The sequence below is a fragment of the Ptychodera flava genome, chromosome 14 (assembly GCF_041260155.1).
Source record: "Ptychodera flava strain L36383 chromosome 14, AS_Pfla_20210202, whole genome shotgun sequence".
Classification (NCBI taxonomy): Eukaryota; Metazoa; Hemichordata; class Enteropneusta; family Ptychoderidae; genus Ptychodera; species Ptychodera flava.
Genome location: NC_091941.1, coordinates 10,687,135 through 10,703,961, shown reverse-complemented (window position 1 = coordinate 10,703,961; position 16,827 = coordinate 10,687,135). Strand labels below are relative to the sequence as shown.

At 36.4% G+C, this 16,827-nt stretch overlaps 1 protein-coding gene across 1 annotated transcript; it reads left to right on the top strand.

Moving 5' to 3' along the window:
• The first annotated feature begins 2,077 nt into the window (after positions 1-2,077).
• Positions 2,078-16,692, top strand: LOC139149311 (uncharacterized). The gene is made up of 8 exons (XM_070721014.1): positions 2,078-2,262; positions 4,101-4,191; positions 5,171-5,366; positions 5,872-5,978; positions 13,239-13,406; positions 13,854-13,976; positions 14,281-14,418; positions 15,636-16,692. Exons 1-8 carry the CDS (start codon positions 2,177-2,179, stop codon positions 15,762-15,764), a joined length of 1,038 nt encoding a protein of 345 aa, XP_070577115.1. The 5' UTR covers positions 2,078-2,176; the 3' UTR covers positions 15,765-16,692.
• The last annotated feature ends 135 nt before the right edge of the window (positions 16,693-16,827 follow it).

Sequence of the window (16,827 nt, the reverse complement as noted above, 5' to 3'; positions counted from 1 at the left end):
TGGTCGTATTTTTTCTCTACATGAGTGACTTCTAAAATCACTGCAGGCGACATTCGGCTATTAAAAGGTGTGTAGGGGAGTGTAGCGATCAAATATGTCCCTTTCTATGCGATAAAGAACACACTATGAAATTACTCCCAGTCAAATTGACTTTTCTCTTGTCGCGCACCCCTGTGTGATGTTGAGTACCTCCAAAATTTGAAAGCCAAAAGCTTCTCAAGTGCAACGTCATAATCACCATACGCAATGACGCGGAGAAATGAACTGAACTTCTTGAGGTGACAAAAATCCAGTCATCTTATTGGTCGAAATATTAAACCTTGGGGATATGTTTTATTCGTAAAGACCTTTACGTAAGTACACATTTGCGTATAAACGCGTTTATATAACAACGAAATGCGAACAGGTATTGTTCTGTATGTTTATTTCAAGTTGGATACTTCTATCAGCCTAGAAGGAATTAACGTGTGGTGAGAATTCGTTCGATTCATTGTGATCATGCACAGAAACCTAGACGTGCGTTATATTCCCGAGTGATATCATGTCAAAAATAGACCTTTATGTGAATAAAATGGAAAATATCTCGTTATGTATGAGATGGTCATAGATTATAGATGTTTTGATTCGAAGTATATTAGGTAGCAGTATGTTTTATTAACATCATTTACGGTAAATGGACACCCTTGCCTTTTTGTGGAGATTGAAATCAGTCTTGTCTTATTGACGTTTGCAATAGGTCTATTTTCCTTTCGCAACGCTTCACGTGATGGAACTCATCCCTGACCATATGGACACGTAAGACAACTACAGCCCGATCCGACATTCACACACTACTTGTTCAGCATATATTTGAGAGAGAGAGAGAGAGAGAGAGAGAGAGAGAGAGAGAGAGAGAGAGAGAGAGTGTGTGAGAGAGAGTGTGTGTGTGTGTGTGTGAAGGGGTAGAACTTGATTCAGAAATTCATGCGAAATCTCAGATGTAGCATTCTGAACATTAAAACAGAGACTGCACTGTGCTGTAATCTGAAAAAGGATTGGAACACGATCGATGCAAAATATAATTTCATAATGGAAAGGAAACAATTATTTATATGAGCAAGAATGATGGTAACAAGGTCGGGCAGGTGTCATGAGGTGAAAAGTTGAGCAAACGAATGAAGAGGCAACAGATTAACAGCAATAATACATTTAATCTTTTTTTTCTTGTGTGCATGTGTAGGCCTATGACTATATAGTCTAAGCCTGTGTGATGTGTGTGTCTGTGTCTGTTTCTATGTTCGTGTGTGAAATTTTATGCGCGCTGACAAGTCAACGAATGTAGTGCCCAAAAAAGTGATGAGGTAAACCATTTGATGGGGGGGGGGGGGGTGAAATGGGCTAGAGGGATTGTCCGTGGGCGCCATTCACGATTAGTTTCCCCAATGTATAAGGCTGCATTCACATAAACTGGTGGGGGGAGGGGGCGCTGGAGGATTAACGATTGAAATCTTAATTCGTTTTAGACTCCCCTCAGCTCAATACCTTCACTTGCAGCTTTTGTCCCCTGTTACAAAGTTAACTTGTTGTTTTTATCATGAAAATTAAATTTAAAAAAAATAAATAAAGGTCATGAAATGCTCTAAAATTAGATTTGTTCAGGCATATATAATTATCCACCAATCTGAATAAAAATCGGAGACGACTCGGGGAAGGGCAAAGAATAAGGAAAGGTGGAAAAGTCGCCTTCTCTACATCTGATTTTAATCAGATTGAATAATTATAATATCATTCATTCATTTTTCTATTGAATCAACCACCAAAGTGTGGAATATGAAAATGTGCTAAACCAAACTATTTTCAGATGCCAACCTTTCAAATCCCCCTCTACTACGGGTACCCCTCCGAACTTTCAACCTGCCCCCATTTCCTTCCGCCCCTCCAATATTTGTAAATGCAATCTAAAGAAGAATCGGCGTTTCATCTGAGCTTTAATTTTCAAAATCATTTTGGTGTGTTGCCGAAGACAAGATTATTTTCGATATGTAAACAGAAACTAAAATAACGTACTCACGTCAGTGTCGTCAGCAGAATAAAACCGGAAGTACGAATCAGCTGGGTGCGCGGAAACACATGCTGCCTTTCACTGTTCATACAAGCTTCGATGGACGCCTTCGCCAAACCTTTGTGAATAGTGGAGATGAAACTGAAGACGTCGTTCAAATGTCTGGCTCTAAAAAGAGTTTTAGCCAAGTGTAACAGACTAGCAGTTGGCCATGTTTTCAGGCAAGTAGGAACATGGACACCTCCATGGTATGGTATTGGTAGGAATAAGTTGGGAACATCGAGAAAGCATAATCCCAAGCTCATTTCAGAATCGATCTCACACACTGTTGCCAGGTCCATCATCAGATCATGGATCATGATAATACCAGTTAATTACAAGGATATACATCCACGTGTGGTCAGTTCGGTGAAGGAACATGATATATTGCAGCATAAACCCTCGAGAGAAAATAAAAACACCAAAAACGAACCATTTTTCTGAAGGGTCTATGAATGCAGTCTCGCTTGTCACAAGCTTACTTCAATACTTGTGTCCTAAACAGTTGAGGATGGGGGACACATACTTGCACACAAATCTACCCAACTCCTCCATTCAGCCATGAATATGATACACTTTTTTTCCGCATTGGGCCAGAGGCCCCGAGATTCGAACCTAAAAAGGTCTCCCTGCAAGCTTTGTAACTTCGGAAGCTTTAATTCACCCTGTACAACACTATCTTGTCAAGCTTCTTCGCACGCTTTAGGTCATGAGGTGTACTTATATACATTTGGGGAAAGTTTTTGATAATGGGATGGGTTAGGGTAGGGCATCTATGGTTAGGGTAGGGTTGTACCATTATAATATTAGTAGGGTGACCGGACGATTTTTAAAACTGAAATTTTTTGCCAAAATCTTGATGGCGCCTGTTGAAAGTGTTGGTACAAAGTCCAAATCTGAAAAAATAATTTGGCTAATTAGCATGATCATAATTTGGCAGCCTCTGGATAATCAAAGTTTCCAAATTCTTTCCCTGAGAATATTGTAATGAGGAATAATGAGACAATATGACAAAAAATCGGATCAAATATTGTTAAAATGGCTCAAAGATGACTCACTGTACAATAATGAGTCCGGTGAAAGGTGCATCGATAGTTTCCAAATTATTTCTGTGAGAATATTGTATGGGTTGATGAGTACCAGTGAAAGAAAACGGAAGATTGTCCTCACGCTGACCTTTGTGTTTACAGTATCATGGATACAAGCCATTGTTTCTGGTCAGAGACAGGTGCGCACCGGTGAAAAAGCACGTTGTTCAAGTACGGCACTATTGCGAACTTTACTTCCTGCTTTGGAAAAACCGTTGGCGCTAATTTGCGCTGCATAGCTGAGCTTTTTTAGAGCACAAAACAAGTAGAAAAATATCTAAGGTACAATTTGCCCGCATGGCCATTCCTTCCCTCCTGGAAAATGTTGCCAAAAATCATGCCGTTTCAAAGTAAAAATTTTGTCAGCAGTTTCTCGGAAGAAAAAAGACCTTTTTAGGAAATGTTTGCACTCATCTTGACTTCCTAGTCTTCACAACATTCACTGTGAAATGCAAGTGTTTTCGTTCACGCGATCTCTCATAGTGACCGTTCGTGTGCGAGTAGACGACTTCCAAGATGGCGTCCCCTCTCACGTTTGTTGACAAAATGTGTTCGTAAACTTCAAGATTTTCACGTCATTACCATGTTCATAGATATAAATGTGCACAACTGTTACATACTTAAGGTGAATTTGTACAATTTATCACTACCTGGGTCCCCCTTTATGCCTTCGATTTCGAGCATTCACTCTCAGAAAACTTGTGTCAACCCCATTGTAGGCAATAGGAGGGCCTCTCATCCGGTCACCCTAATATTAGGCTGTATCAGTACTTTTCAGGTGGGGAGGGGCAGGCAGACATTTCCATCTCTTTTGTGGTCCTTTCTAAATGACCAGCAAGTAAGCTTATTTCATGAAATGGGCTTGACAGGAGGCAGAATGCTTATGTTTTATTTGTCGATGAAAACTCTTGCTTCTCTTTGTTTCATCACAGGTATTCCACTCAAGTCATTATTTTAGGATGTGAGGATGGTGTTATTCGTGTCTATGATTTCCCCACAGCTGGAAGTAGGGATGAGCTGAAAGTAAGTCATAGAAATCACATAAACCACTGAAAACTTCAATTTTGTATTATATAAATGATAAATAATATAAGATTATTTGCCTAATACTGGGATTTATGTCTGAATACATTGTGCAACCAAGGTATTGTCAGAGACGCATAGCATCGAGGACAATACCAAAGTGTACAGTATACGAGGACAGAAATCCAGGTATGTGTGAATAACCTTATTATTATACACCTTTTTAGTCCAATTTTACCAGGAAAAAGTGAAAATTAAAGTGTTTTTGGGATGCCTGTCACGCACTTCACAGAGCAATTGGAAGCAAACTGGGAACGCATTCAGCACGTCTGCTAAGCGCACAGAACGAAATTTCAACCCCTGCAGAGCAGTGCATGTGGTAGAAATTGTAGGTCAGCAGCTATTTTTACTCAAGATTTTGAATGAGCATAGTCAAAGTTTCCTGAAGTAAAATAGTATGAGCAAAAGTTTTTATCTTTCAATTTCGAGGTGCCTTCTATGTATTATAATTATTTACAACAAACGTATATTTACCTTGAAATGAAAAAGACAATAACAAACAGACAAGAACAGAAACACTGATAAAACACTGAGAAACGTCGCAATGTGGAATTGTTGATGCCAATATTTTGAGGCATTTACTGTAAAAAAAGTCTGCAAAAGATATGGATCTAAGGATTCTAAGATTTTACCTGACTCAAGTTATGTGGACTTGATTCACCAAGAATTAAAATGTACATTTAAATATTGCATCATGAAGATTTGTCTTTTTTCAATATTTGATTGTTTACTTGTTCAAGTTACTATGGTTACTAATACCTGTGTATATAACATTGACGATTCTTATTAAATTTCTGTGCATATCTATTACCAACATACACACACATACACACATGTGATTGAATATAAACAGCTCTGATATGATACAGAGCACATCGATCAGTTCTGTTAAACATTTGTCATTTTGTTGTTGTTACAGCTGAAGTGTACCTTGGAAACCAAAGGTGGTCCAATACAGAGCTTGCTCCTCCATGACATCACAAAGTTTGGTTCCATTGATCTATTGGTCGGCCATTCTGGTGGCGTCATCACCATATTCTGTAATGAACAGATAGTGAATCGATGTAGTTTCTCTGAACAGAGCGTTGATGAGTTGCAAGTGGATCATGATGCAAGTAAGAATTTTAAAATTTTGTGAAGATTTCTTTGGAATAACGGGGAGTATACCTCTACTGAAATGAAATGTTTGTGTATTTTCCTTGTCGCATCAGTTCTTAAATTGTCAGCAAGAATGAATATTTCAGATCATAGACTGTTTTTATGAATGGCTGGATAGATACCAGATTGAGAAAGTTGTAAGAATACATTTCCCATGCCAGCTTATATGATGATAATTCATGGAAATTTATATTTTTGATGATTTTGTTTTTTGTTCAGTGTCAATCGTAGGTAGTTGATTGTACAAACCAAGAGCAATAGAGCCAAATGACAGATGATCTTGAACTTAACAATTAACATATCCTGTCAGAGTTCATATGTGTATTGTTAAAGCCTACAATTGTGCCTCCTTTACTGCATTTTATAAGTCAAGCAGTGTTACCATGGTAACACCACATCAACCTCATTCTCATCTTTCTCATCTTTTTCTTCTCATTACCACTGTAATCTCTCTTTTAACAGCTGGAAATTTGAGCGTTGTTGTCGGTGATAATGGTGGTAACATAAATGCCTTCTTACCATATCAGCCTTTGTGGCGTCTACGATTGTCAGACATCCCACTTCTTCAGGTAAAGTAAAGTTTATTCTTCGGCACTTTTAATGATAAGGGATTTTTTGTTGAGTCGCATTCAGAGTTAATGTTTTTTCAGAAACATTTTTCAAGCCAAAATAACATTGGAACAACAGCTGCTGGAAATTAAGATATCATACTTTTTATGTTGCAAAATTTTTTGTTATTTGTACACATTGGGAAAATAATTTATGGGCTTACCAAAGGCATGATTTTGAAATATATTGCATTTTATCAATATGAATTTTTTAATGAGTGTAAAGTACATGACAAACTCACTGAAAATGACATTGACTGATTTCTTTGTCTCTATTAGTTTGGTTTGTCTTACTGTAAGTTCAATAAATCTTGCAATTTTTAGCAATATTGATAAGGAAAAAGCCAGTGAGTTCAAATGTCACGAATATCATAGCATGGTCTGTGCAACTCCTGATCTGGAAACACCAAAGAAGTATGAGGCATTTATAATCTGCATGACAATGATATGAAAACTCAGTTTTGGAGGCAGTTATGGTTATTTGCATAAGCTTTACATCTCTGAGTAATCTTCTGAAGACCATACACATATGGTTTCAGAGTTTGAACTTACCATGGACAAAAATCTGTCACCAATTATGAGATTGCCATATTGCTGTGAGAACTGATTGTCACTTGGAATACCTTTAAAAAAGGTATTAATTTACATGTAAATGAGATAGATTCGTGTAATTTGCATGTAAATGAGATAAATCCCCTTTATTTGCATTCTCTAAATTTCATATTTTGTAAATAAAGATCTACTGTCAATTATTTTCACAGTTTTTCTCTCTTTCATAGAAGCAGCATGAAAATCAAACATTGATCTGTTTTTGAAAGAACATACCAATCAATTCAGATTTAGCTGTTTTCAATAGTTAGTAATGCCAGGAGTAGTGTAAAACTTAGGTCTCATGTTTGGCAAGTCTACCTTGGGACTTCTTTTGTGTAAAAAGGGAATTTCATCACGTCTGTTCTGGCTATTTGAAGTATTTTATGGTGTTTCACAGGTTGGAAAATCATGAATCAAATCAAATACGGTAGTATAGCATATGGTTTGAGCATTGTGGAAAGAAAATTGAAATTACATAATAGGTTTTGAAATCTATGTGGGGAGAGAAGTCGCGATTTCACAACATCTACCTTACTAGAAGGTTTTTCAGTACATACGTCTTTCTTTGTTATCTTTATATCTATGCTTTTTTTCAGTATACATGTACATGTCTGGCTTTGTTTTTTATCAAGGTTTAAAGACTTGTAAAAATCACCAGCATTTCCAAGTTACATCAAATCTCTTTCAACTGGATCAATGCATTCACATAAGGAAACAGCTTGTCTTACTAGAAATAGCCAATCTTTCCACAGGCTGTCTGTTATGAACACCCAAGCTGTGTGTGCTCTCACGGAAGACATCATTGACAACACACAAATAATAAAGTCTTGTCTTTTCCAGTAGCACATACAGGCAATGTTGCTCTATTTCTGTTTTCATTGGGTTACTTTTCAAATGATCTCCATGGTGCGCACGGTCAGCGGTCAGCACACCGTACTTATGAATATTCATATCAAAGGACTATGCAGAAAATTGTGGTCACTTTAATTGTGTCTGGTGATACAGTACAATCGCCATTGAATTCTTTGCCAGTATTATGCTATAAATGAGCCATTGCCACAAATGGCGTCCATTCTTGGAGACAGCTGGAAAAAGTTTTATCTCCCAATACATGTATCTTTATTTATGCTTCCCAAACTTGCGCCCCTAAAAAATATCAAATTGATTTCAAATGTTTTTTTTTTAACAAACAGCCCTGTTATAAAGTACTTCAAATTGGTTTGAAAGTCATTTGTCTTTTTCTTTAGTGTCAGCCATATCTTCACCAATGTAGATTTTTCTTGCCATGGGCCACTGATAATAATCCAGATTTAAACACAGATCCGCAACTTGGATTAGGAATAATCAGCAAGCAGACTTGCATCACGTCTTTGTCCTGCAGCAAAGTGTGACAAACTTATCTTCATTTTTCACATCACTGTTCACTTTTGATACACTCTCTGAGTGTTACTGGATAAACGTTATAACAATGGTATTTAGCATGAATTGGAATGAAAAAATGGCACACTTACGCATGACATTCTGTTATTCGTGCTCAAAAACTATCATTCATGTTTAATATCATTTTGTGACCCCCACCATGTTGAGTGAGGGACCAGTTGTCTCACGCTTCCCTTCTTGAATGGCATTTATTTAAAGGGACATAAGCTGTAACTTGTGGCAAGTTTTTCAGTATTCTGCTTCTGTATATCAACTACCATGTCTGACCCTATTCCATTTGTCATGCTGAAATTTTGAGTATTCTTTTTGTCAACACAGCTTTTATATGTGCAGTGATCATCGTTTATTGTTTACAAATGAATTCTAGTCCGGACTTGAATGCAATTTTCAACAATAACAATGTAAATTATACTCATATAGGTTGTGTTGATATGCTAAATACTTGGCATTAAATCACAGTTTAGGGATTCAATGCAGAAAGTGTGGGGAAACCACAGAACAAAAGTTCTGAAAAAATAACCAAAAGAAACAGCTTATGGAGCTTTAATGTTATTGAGAACACGTACTTCAGTAACAAGATCTGACTCGTGTAAGATCTATAGTGGAGATGTAATGACATCACTGTTGTGTCATTGATATGCACAAATAAATATTTTCCCCAAATTGTTTTTAACAGGCTTTCTAAAACAATGGCTAAAATTGGTACTGTTGCTGCATGTGTATCATTGAAATGATAAATATCGAATGTCAACAAACAGATCTGATCACAAGATGCAATATTGAATACAAGTGCAAAATAGACAAATTTTGTGTGAATTTCAGTCAGCAGAATTAGAAACCAGTGTCGTACGTGTGATGACATATTCAGCAACAAACCTACAATTGTTAGTGAGTGGTATTTCTGATTTCATGTTTTTGTGACGTGTGTCGTTTTCAAAAGGAAATCATCAGTAGCTCCAAAACAAATTGATTTTTATCCAGTGTAACAACATTGGATTTTGTTGACATGAAGTACACATTTAATCTAACTTGACACCTTGTTAATAGTGGCTGTTCAAATCACATTATTTTGTACTTTGCCTTCTTCGTATTAAGAAGAAAAATGAGAGCTGGCTATTTCCCCTGTCGCTGTTGTCATGGCAACTGTCCAGTGATGTCAGGCATTGGGTGGACGAATAGGGTATGATTATTTGCTCAGGTGTAGCTTGAACAGAAGTGTTGATATTTGCTCAAGTGTTGGTTTGAAAGTAGCAGCAAATTAAATGCAACTGTTCAGAAGAATTTGCTTAAAAAGTACCCATGACTGGCAATTTTTTACGGTTAGGGTTAGTTGTTTTCGTTCGTTGTTACCCAGCCTTTTGGGTTCAAAATGTTCACAAAATGAGAAAACAGACGAAGCCGTGAATCACAGGCTAAGCTGTGTCCTAGTAACCACAGGAGGCGGATGGAAAATAATAATGCCATGGCAACAGAGGTGTTTCATAAAACGCAGTTTCCTGAATGAAGAAATGTGATGTAAGGAAATGAACTCTTCTTCCTTTTCGAAGTAACAGTGATAACTATGTTTAGTGAGGTTGTTGACAACATTTCCCAATTACCCTCTCTCTTATCATTATTGTGTCAGGATCAGAATTCTTGTATCAGACTGCTGTTTCATATCATGTGTCACTCAGCACACGTCTAGGTTGACTTACATGCTGCCTTCTTTTCCATCTTGTTTTCCAACCATTAAGTAATCATTCTTGAAATAATTACTTTGTCCAAAGTTAATTCGCCTGGGTTGTGAAAGGTGACACTTTGCATTAACCCAGCAGATATCTTTATTGCTTGTAATCAAGTTTAGTTTCTTTCATTCTTGATGCAGGCTTTTCATTTTATCCGCATATTCTCACATCAATGCATTAAAAAGGAATTGCATTTATACACGTCAAAAAAGCCTCTTAATCTGAGAAATGACTACAAGCCACTGAGGTTAGCATCATATTAATATGAAACACAGACCTTTGAAATCTTTTTTGTCATATTTTATTTCAAGGTAAGCAAAAGAACGAGACAGGTTATTCAATATTGAAGTAGATGTCATCCTTGTCTAACACATAATCCTTTATTGGCGATGCATCGTTGATTTCATGAATTTGCTTGTCAGAGTGTGCCATGAACCAAATCTATCAAAATACTGAGAGTAGTTGCCATGGATACATGACCAAGCATTTGCTGCAATTTAGAGGATATAAAAACGGCTTTATTGTTATGTATTTATCTGCTCAGATATTGTATCACAGTGGTACTTCATATTCATTAATGTGTTGAGAGACCTGGACTATGTTGTTTTTTAGTTTGAGGGATAAAGTTCTGGAGGAATTGCAAATTTTGTTTTTCCATCGACAACAAAGTCATGATTCAGACATACCTGAACTGCCTTGTTCCAAGCTAACAGGTTTTGGTGTACATATATACATAAATTTGTTTGGCAGTATAATCCAATATGGCTGCCAGATTTATTTTGATGTACAGTATTAGGATTGTTAATCTACATATATACCGGTATGTCACCGCTACTCTGATGAATCTGAACTGCATTCTCTGAAAGGTGGTGTCAGAACCAGCACTGTGACTAAATCATCCACATCAGTTTGTCATGTGACAATTGCAGAATTTAACTATCATTTTCTGATTTCTGAAGCACATACTTAGGCAAGTCTGTCCGGACACATATCTTTCTTTTTGTGATTGAATCCTTCTAATTGGTGATTATGCTTTAACGTCTGTTTCCAGAGTGTAAATATGTTATTGGATTTTTTCATAGACAGAATATGTTTTTGAATAAATATGGTACAAAGGAACAGTGTGCAAATTAGCGTTCTCGGTTGCTGATAACTTGTTTATTAACACATGCCCAGTTCAAACTAATTGAGTTTTTACTCATTGTGTGTGATAAGGAGGATGAAAAGTATGTAGCAATAAGCTTATATATGAATGAAAAAACAAAGATAGACTTTGCCCATGTATGCTTTATGTTTTTGATTTCCTTGTTTGTGACCTAGGGCAATAAATAATATTCATTGAGAGATTATTTATTTGTCAGAAGTAATATTAATTGGAACAGTATTAAAGTTCTCTCTCGGTGTAGCTCTTTCAAACACACCCTGTAGGCTGAGTAGCAATGCATCAAGCATTTCATGAATCTGTGCCCTAATGCGATCAAGTTTAACGAGGACAAACATGTAACTGTTACACAGACGCTTGTTAGATCTCAGAACATGGATTCCCAGTGATGGGTTGACTCATCTGTAAGGGGGGATGGGTGCTTTCATCCCGTTGCCATGACAATGCCTCTGTAAAGAAACAATGTTAGAAGTGACAATTAGCTCTTTTAGTAAATGGTATCTAGTCTCACTGTCATCAATGACATAATATTTCACATGTAAGTACAGGGAACGTGACTTTATTTCTACACTGTTCAGTGCTAATGTAGGATACTGTTTGAAAGGACATCATCGGTTAGTATATATATATATATATATATATATATATATATATATATATATATATATATATATATATATATATATATATATATATATATATATATATATATATATATATATATATATATATATATATATATATATATATACATACACACACACACACCACTGTTCAAGTCAACAGGGCAACTGTACTCTAGCTTTTTTGTAAGCCATAAGCCATATTGCAAAATATTCCAGTCAATAGAAAATCAAAAAATTTCATGGAAGAAATTGGAAATTGCTTTTGTGATAGACCTATGTACAGTAAGTTAGTCTGCCACAAGGATATTTTTTTTTCATTTACTTAATTTTATTTGAAAGGTAGAAGTGTGACAAACCATGATATCAGCAGTTAGTTAAAAAAGTTAATTTACTAATGGCTCTCAATAACCTCAAACTAACAACATGACCTATTTGAGGTGGTGGAATTGCGGTTGAGAATAACATTATGAATAGCCAAAAAGCAAATAAGGAATAAGACAGGGTCTATCATCATAATGCCATTGCATGGGGAGTGTTTTCTTTGATAAAATTCCATTGGTAGTTAAATTTTCTGCATGTCAGTTTATAAGTGTGTAAAAGTTATTGCTGCAGAGATTCGACGTTTTTACTCAAGATTCCTATCAATACAGAGATATGGGTAAATGTGCTCAAAGACTTTTGCTTTCAATGAATACTGTTTTATTGTCTCATTCAACACACACATTTATATGTGTAACTGTGAAATCTACCGTCTATGTAATACAAAAGTTAACAGCTAGATTACAAAGTACACTGACTCTATGAGTTTCAGTTTATTCAAATATTGTAGTAAGTGCCCTTTCTGTATCTTCATAGCAACATAGTTTTATCACATGCCACAATGCAGCAGTGTTGCAGCCAGGAATGTCCAACCAGGGGACACTGTGTCCTGCTACCATTTAGTTTTGCGGATATTTTACACATTTTTGGGACAACATATGTCAGCTGTCAATCAAATTTTGTATTATTTTGTATTATTTTATTATAAATTAGTTTTACAAAACAAAATTCAAGGTACCGGGACAGCGCCGTTATAGTAACAGTATACTGTGTCTGCATCAAATCACAGCTCAGTCAGACCACAACCAAGTGCAGCATATAAGTTACTTTAATCACTGCTTCAAAAGTACATAAGTATAAGCCTCAAAATAATCATGCAAAACAATAACAGATATTACTTGCAAATTACGCCCATTGAACACAGTCGACTCATGAGGACGCCCAAGGTGACCTGCAGTACACGAGAATGCAGGACAACGGGTTCCGTTTTTTGGACATTATCGCAAGGGCGTGTCCTCAGGCTGGCTACAACACTGAATACAGTATAGCAAATCTACCTGTTGACAAATCTTGTGATCAAGCTGATATACACACACATACACACACACACACACACACATATATATATATATATATATATATATATATATATATATATATATATATATATATATATATATATATATATATATATATATATATATATATATATATATATATATATATATATATATATATCTGTCTGTGTGTGTGTGTGTGTGTGTGTGTGTGTGTGTGTGTAATAATGAAATCCTGTACCGGTAGTATATTTTGTATATATTATTTGAAAAATATGTTTTTATATTTGATTTATCTCCAGAGTGTATCAAAGCAACCAGTCGTTACATGTTTACTGGCAGCCAATTTGAGCAGTTCATCAGGTAATGTCAGTAATTATGTGTTGGCATGTGATGACTGTCAGCGTCTACATGTACTGCAGCAAGGCAGTGTGGTGCAGACATTGTACACCCACACAGTGGTCACAGCTGTAAGTATATGCATACTCTATCACATTGCATTGGTGTTTCCTTTGACCTTCTTTTTTTTGTTGACACACCGTACGCATCTGGCAGTTGCCTGTGCAATGGAAAGGAGTGGGTGTTTTAGCCTGTTTCTCATGCCGCATGCGCAGCAAAATTTCTCAAAAAACAGTTACCTTTCTCCAATCAAAATACAACTTTAGATCAGGATGGATGAATCCTATGCATTCACAGTTCACAAAGCTTTGGAATGCATGAACACTTGATCCTCTCAACACCAACAATTTCACAAGTGAAAACCCAAGAATGGCAGCTCCCGCCTCTTCTAAAATCAAGGTCTTCCTCGTTGCATGGAGCTACCAAAAGAGAAAGCTCCATGCTCGTTGCAACGGTCAGATATTTCACATGTATAGCCTTACTACCTAGCTGAGCTAATCTTGGATTTGTTTTTCTAGATGTGCAGTGGTCAATTTCTACCCGAGACAGAAGCTGAGACTGGTGGTCCAATCAATGGTGTGACATCACAGATAGCACTGGCTGGTCAAGATGGCTCAATCTACATTATGAGTCACTTTCAGGTAATTCCTGACTTTCCATAAACAGAAAAATTTGAACTTTGCGTTTTTTATGCTGGCATCTAACAGGGTGCAGGAATGTTAATAGTGTACAAACACTTATGACGGAATAACTGTTTCTATTTTCATAAGTTTTCCCTTTTTAAAGTTTTTTACAATAAAACATTTTTTATATTGCTTGGAATGTGTGTATTGAAATCAATGTTATTATTTCAGTAATGGTTAATCTTAACTAATCTCTTTGATTCAGTTGCTGAGCCATTTCTCTGCAGTAACACATCAGATACTTTTTTATTCCGTTCTGTAGATATACTCAGTTGAATATGGCAGTGTACACTTACCTTTGACCCAGGTCATGACCTTGCCAACCAGTGATGATGGTGAAATGGATTACCTACTCTGTGCCGGCCATTTCAATTCTGTAATGCTGTACCATACTGGAAAGGTAGATCATCTTTAGTGCTACTTCCATGTTGTGTATTCTGCAGTGTCTAATTTTATTTCTGTTTTTATATCAACGTGTGTGCTAGTACTAAAATCACGTAATTCTATAAAATCACGCGAATCATTTGTTACATGGAATTTTCTTGAGTGAGATGAGTCAATATGGTTTCTGCTACAATTTAACATCAGATTAGCCGTGGGGTGTTTACATTTCCTTACAAACAACACATCCGAGATGAGATAACCTTGCATAAAATACCCGGTAGTGCATTGGTGAATTTCTTTCACAACAATAGGATCCATCAGCAGTATCACAAATAGTCACTCGTACTCCTTAAAAAAACTAGATGTTGCAGTGTCTGTACACACCTGGAAAGTCCTTACCAGCTGGCAAAGTCCTTACCAGCTGGCAAAGTCCTTGAAATTGAAATTGAGTCCTTAAAAGTTATGAAAAATTGATGATCCCCAAAATTTTCAAAAATGACAAGGTGATCAGTCGTGGTCAGTTGTAGTGCCTAGAGAAAATTTTCCATTTGTGTGTGTTTCATTAATGGAAAGTAAAGTAATTTGAATTGAATTGAATTGATATTGTAAAAAGTGATGTATAACAGTTACTAGTATACATGTACATTGTAAAAATGATATCTGGAAAATAGTATTGAACACTGGGGGCGCTGTTCTGTAAGACAATTCACCAATTATCAAATGATCATACCCAATAAATTTTGAGGATCTGTGAAAGAACCACATCAATCTGTTTACCTTTTAACAAATATGTTATTGAGTGCTTTTCGAATTAAAATGAAACAAATGTGCTACACACAGACATACATACCCTTGTCATACCATCGGCACCCTAGGATGCTTGATGAAGCACCCAGATGTCAAAAATCTACATCCTTTTAGTTAAAGTTTTATTGCTTTGTATTTAAATCCCCCAGAGAAAGTATGGCTAATATTGCTAGATGTTCTTTATGTAATCTTTATATTCTGCAAAGGAAATTACCTACAGTATCGATTTTAAACCTGAAGAAACACACTAATTTCCAGGCTGCTGACTTTTGTGCTCATATTCCTCATATTTCTTAAACCCTTTCAAGGAATAGACACATAATCCTTGCCCCCTGTTTTTAGTACATCGTACAATTTTACCTGCTGCTCTCCCTTAAAGTCATTTTACCAAATTTGGTAATATCCATTATCTTTCCTTCTTGGCAGCTGATAACAAAATACACAACATCCGATTGGGTCAACTCCATGGCAACAGCCGATGTAGACAATGATGGAGAAAAGGAGGTCATCATCAGTTGTCTTGACGACACCATCCACTTTCTGAAAGTGACTTAATGGTCAGTTAATAACATTTCAACATGGTTGTCACGATAGCAATACCTGTACATTAGCAACGAGCTGTGACACAAAGTGGCAACACCTCGGTTGCCTTGCCCTTTTGCACGTCAGCTGAAAAATTCAGGAATGATTGTATGCATGGATGGATGGAGAGAAACAGCTCTTCAATAGATGAACTTTGATATTGTTTCAGCTATCTACATATTTTGAAGAGTATTTTGTTAACCTGGTCTTTAAGTTTACTTTTGTGTCAAAAAGAGTCATGTATTTCAAGGTTTCAAGTTTTCAAATAAAGTTAGAATTTTTTATAGTCTCCTTAAACACTTTTTCAGTTTCAGTAACAGGTGAGAACTTTTACAGTTTGCTTTGAAAATATAAATGTGAGGAAAATCTGGTAGAATGAAGCAGGCGACTGGCCAAGTGGTGCAGACTTTTCTTGTTTCTGGAAGCAAATCAAGAAATATGCTCTTTGAACTGAACCATGTTCTGTCATTTGTTAGTACACAATAGACTCATCTGCAATGTATGCAGGACGTGTCTTCAACAAAATCAATTATTCTCCACCGCGGAGTGACGTCAGTAGGTGAAACGCATACGAGCGAGGTGAATGAGAGATCAGATGATACAGAAGAGAGAATGATACAGAAATTGTGTGGGAAAAAATTAGAACTAAAGGTTTTGTCATTTATGTATATTGAAACTTTGAATATTGCTTTAGTGGCTGAAAAATCCGAACTTCCCCACGGCGCTGTGACGCAAAAATGACGTAAGAACCCACAAGTACCCGGATGGCCTGCGGTCGAGAATTGGTATAAATGTTAAGTCATTGGAGGTGTGTATTGTCGACAAACATTTTTGCCAACCTCTTTGTACATGGTCATATGTATCTTTTGAGGTTCTACATTAAAAGTACTTCTTTTTTAAAGACTGGTGTTTTTTTGTTAAGAAGGGAAAGCTACCCCAGTGTGTTTAATTTACCAAATCTGATATCTTGTATCTCAACTGGGGAGTGACGTCAGTAGGTGAAACGCATATGAGCGAGGTGAATGAGAGATCAGAT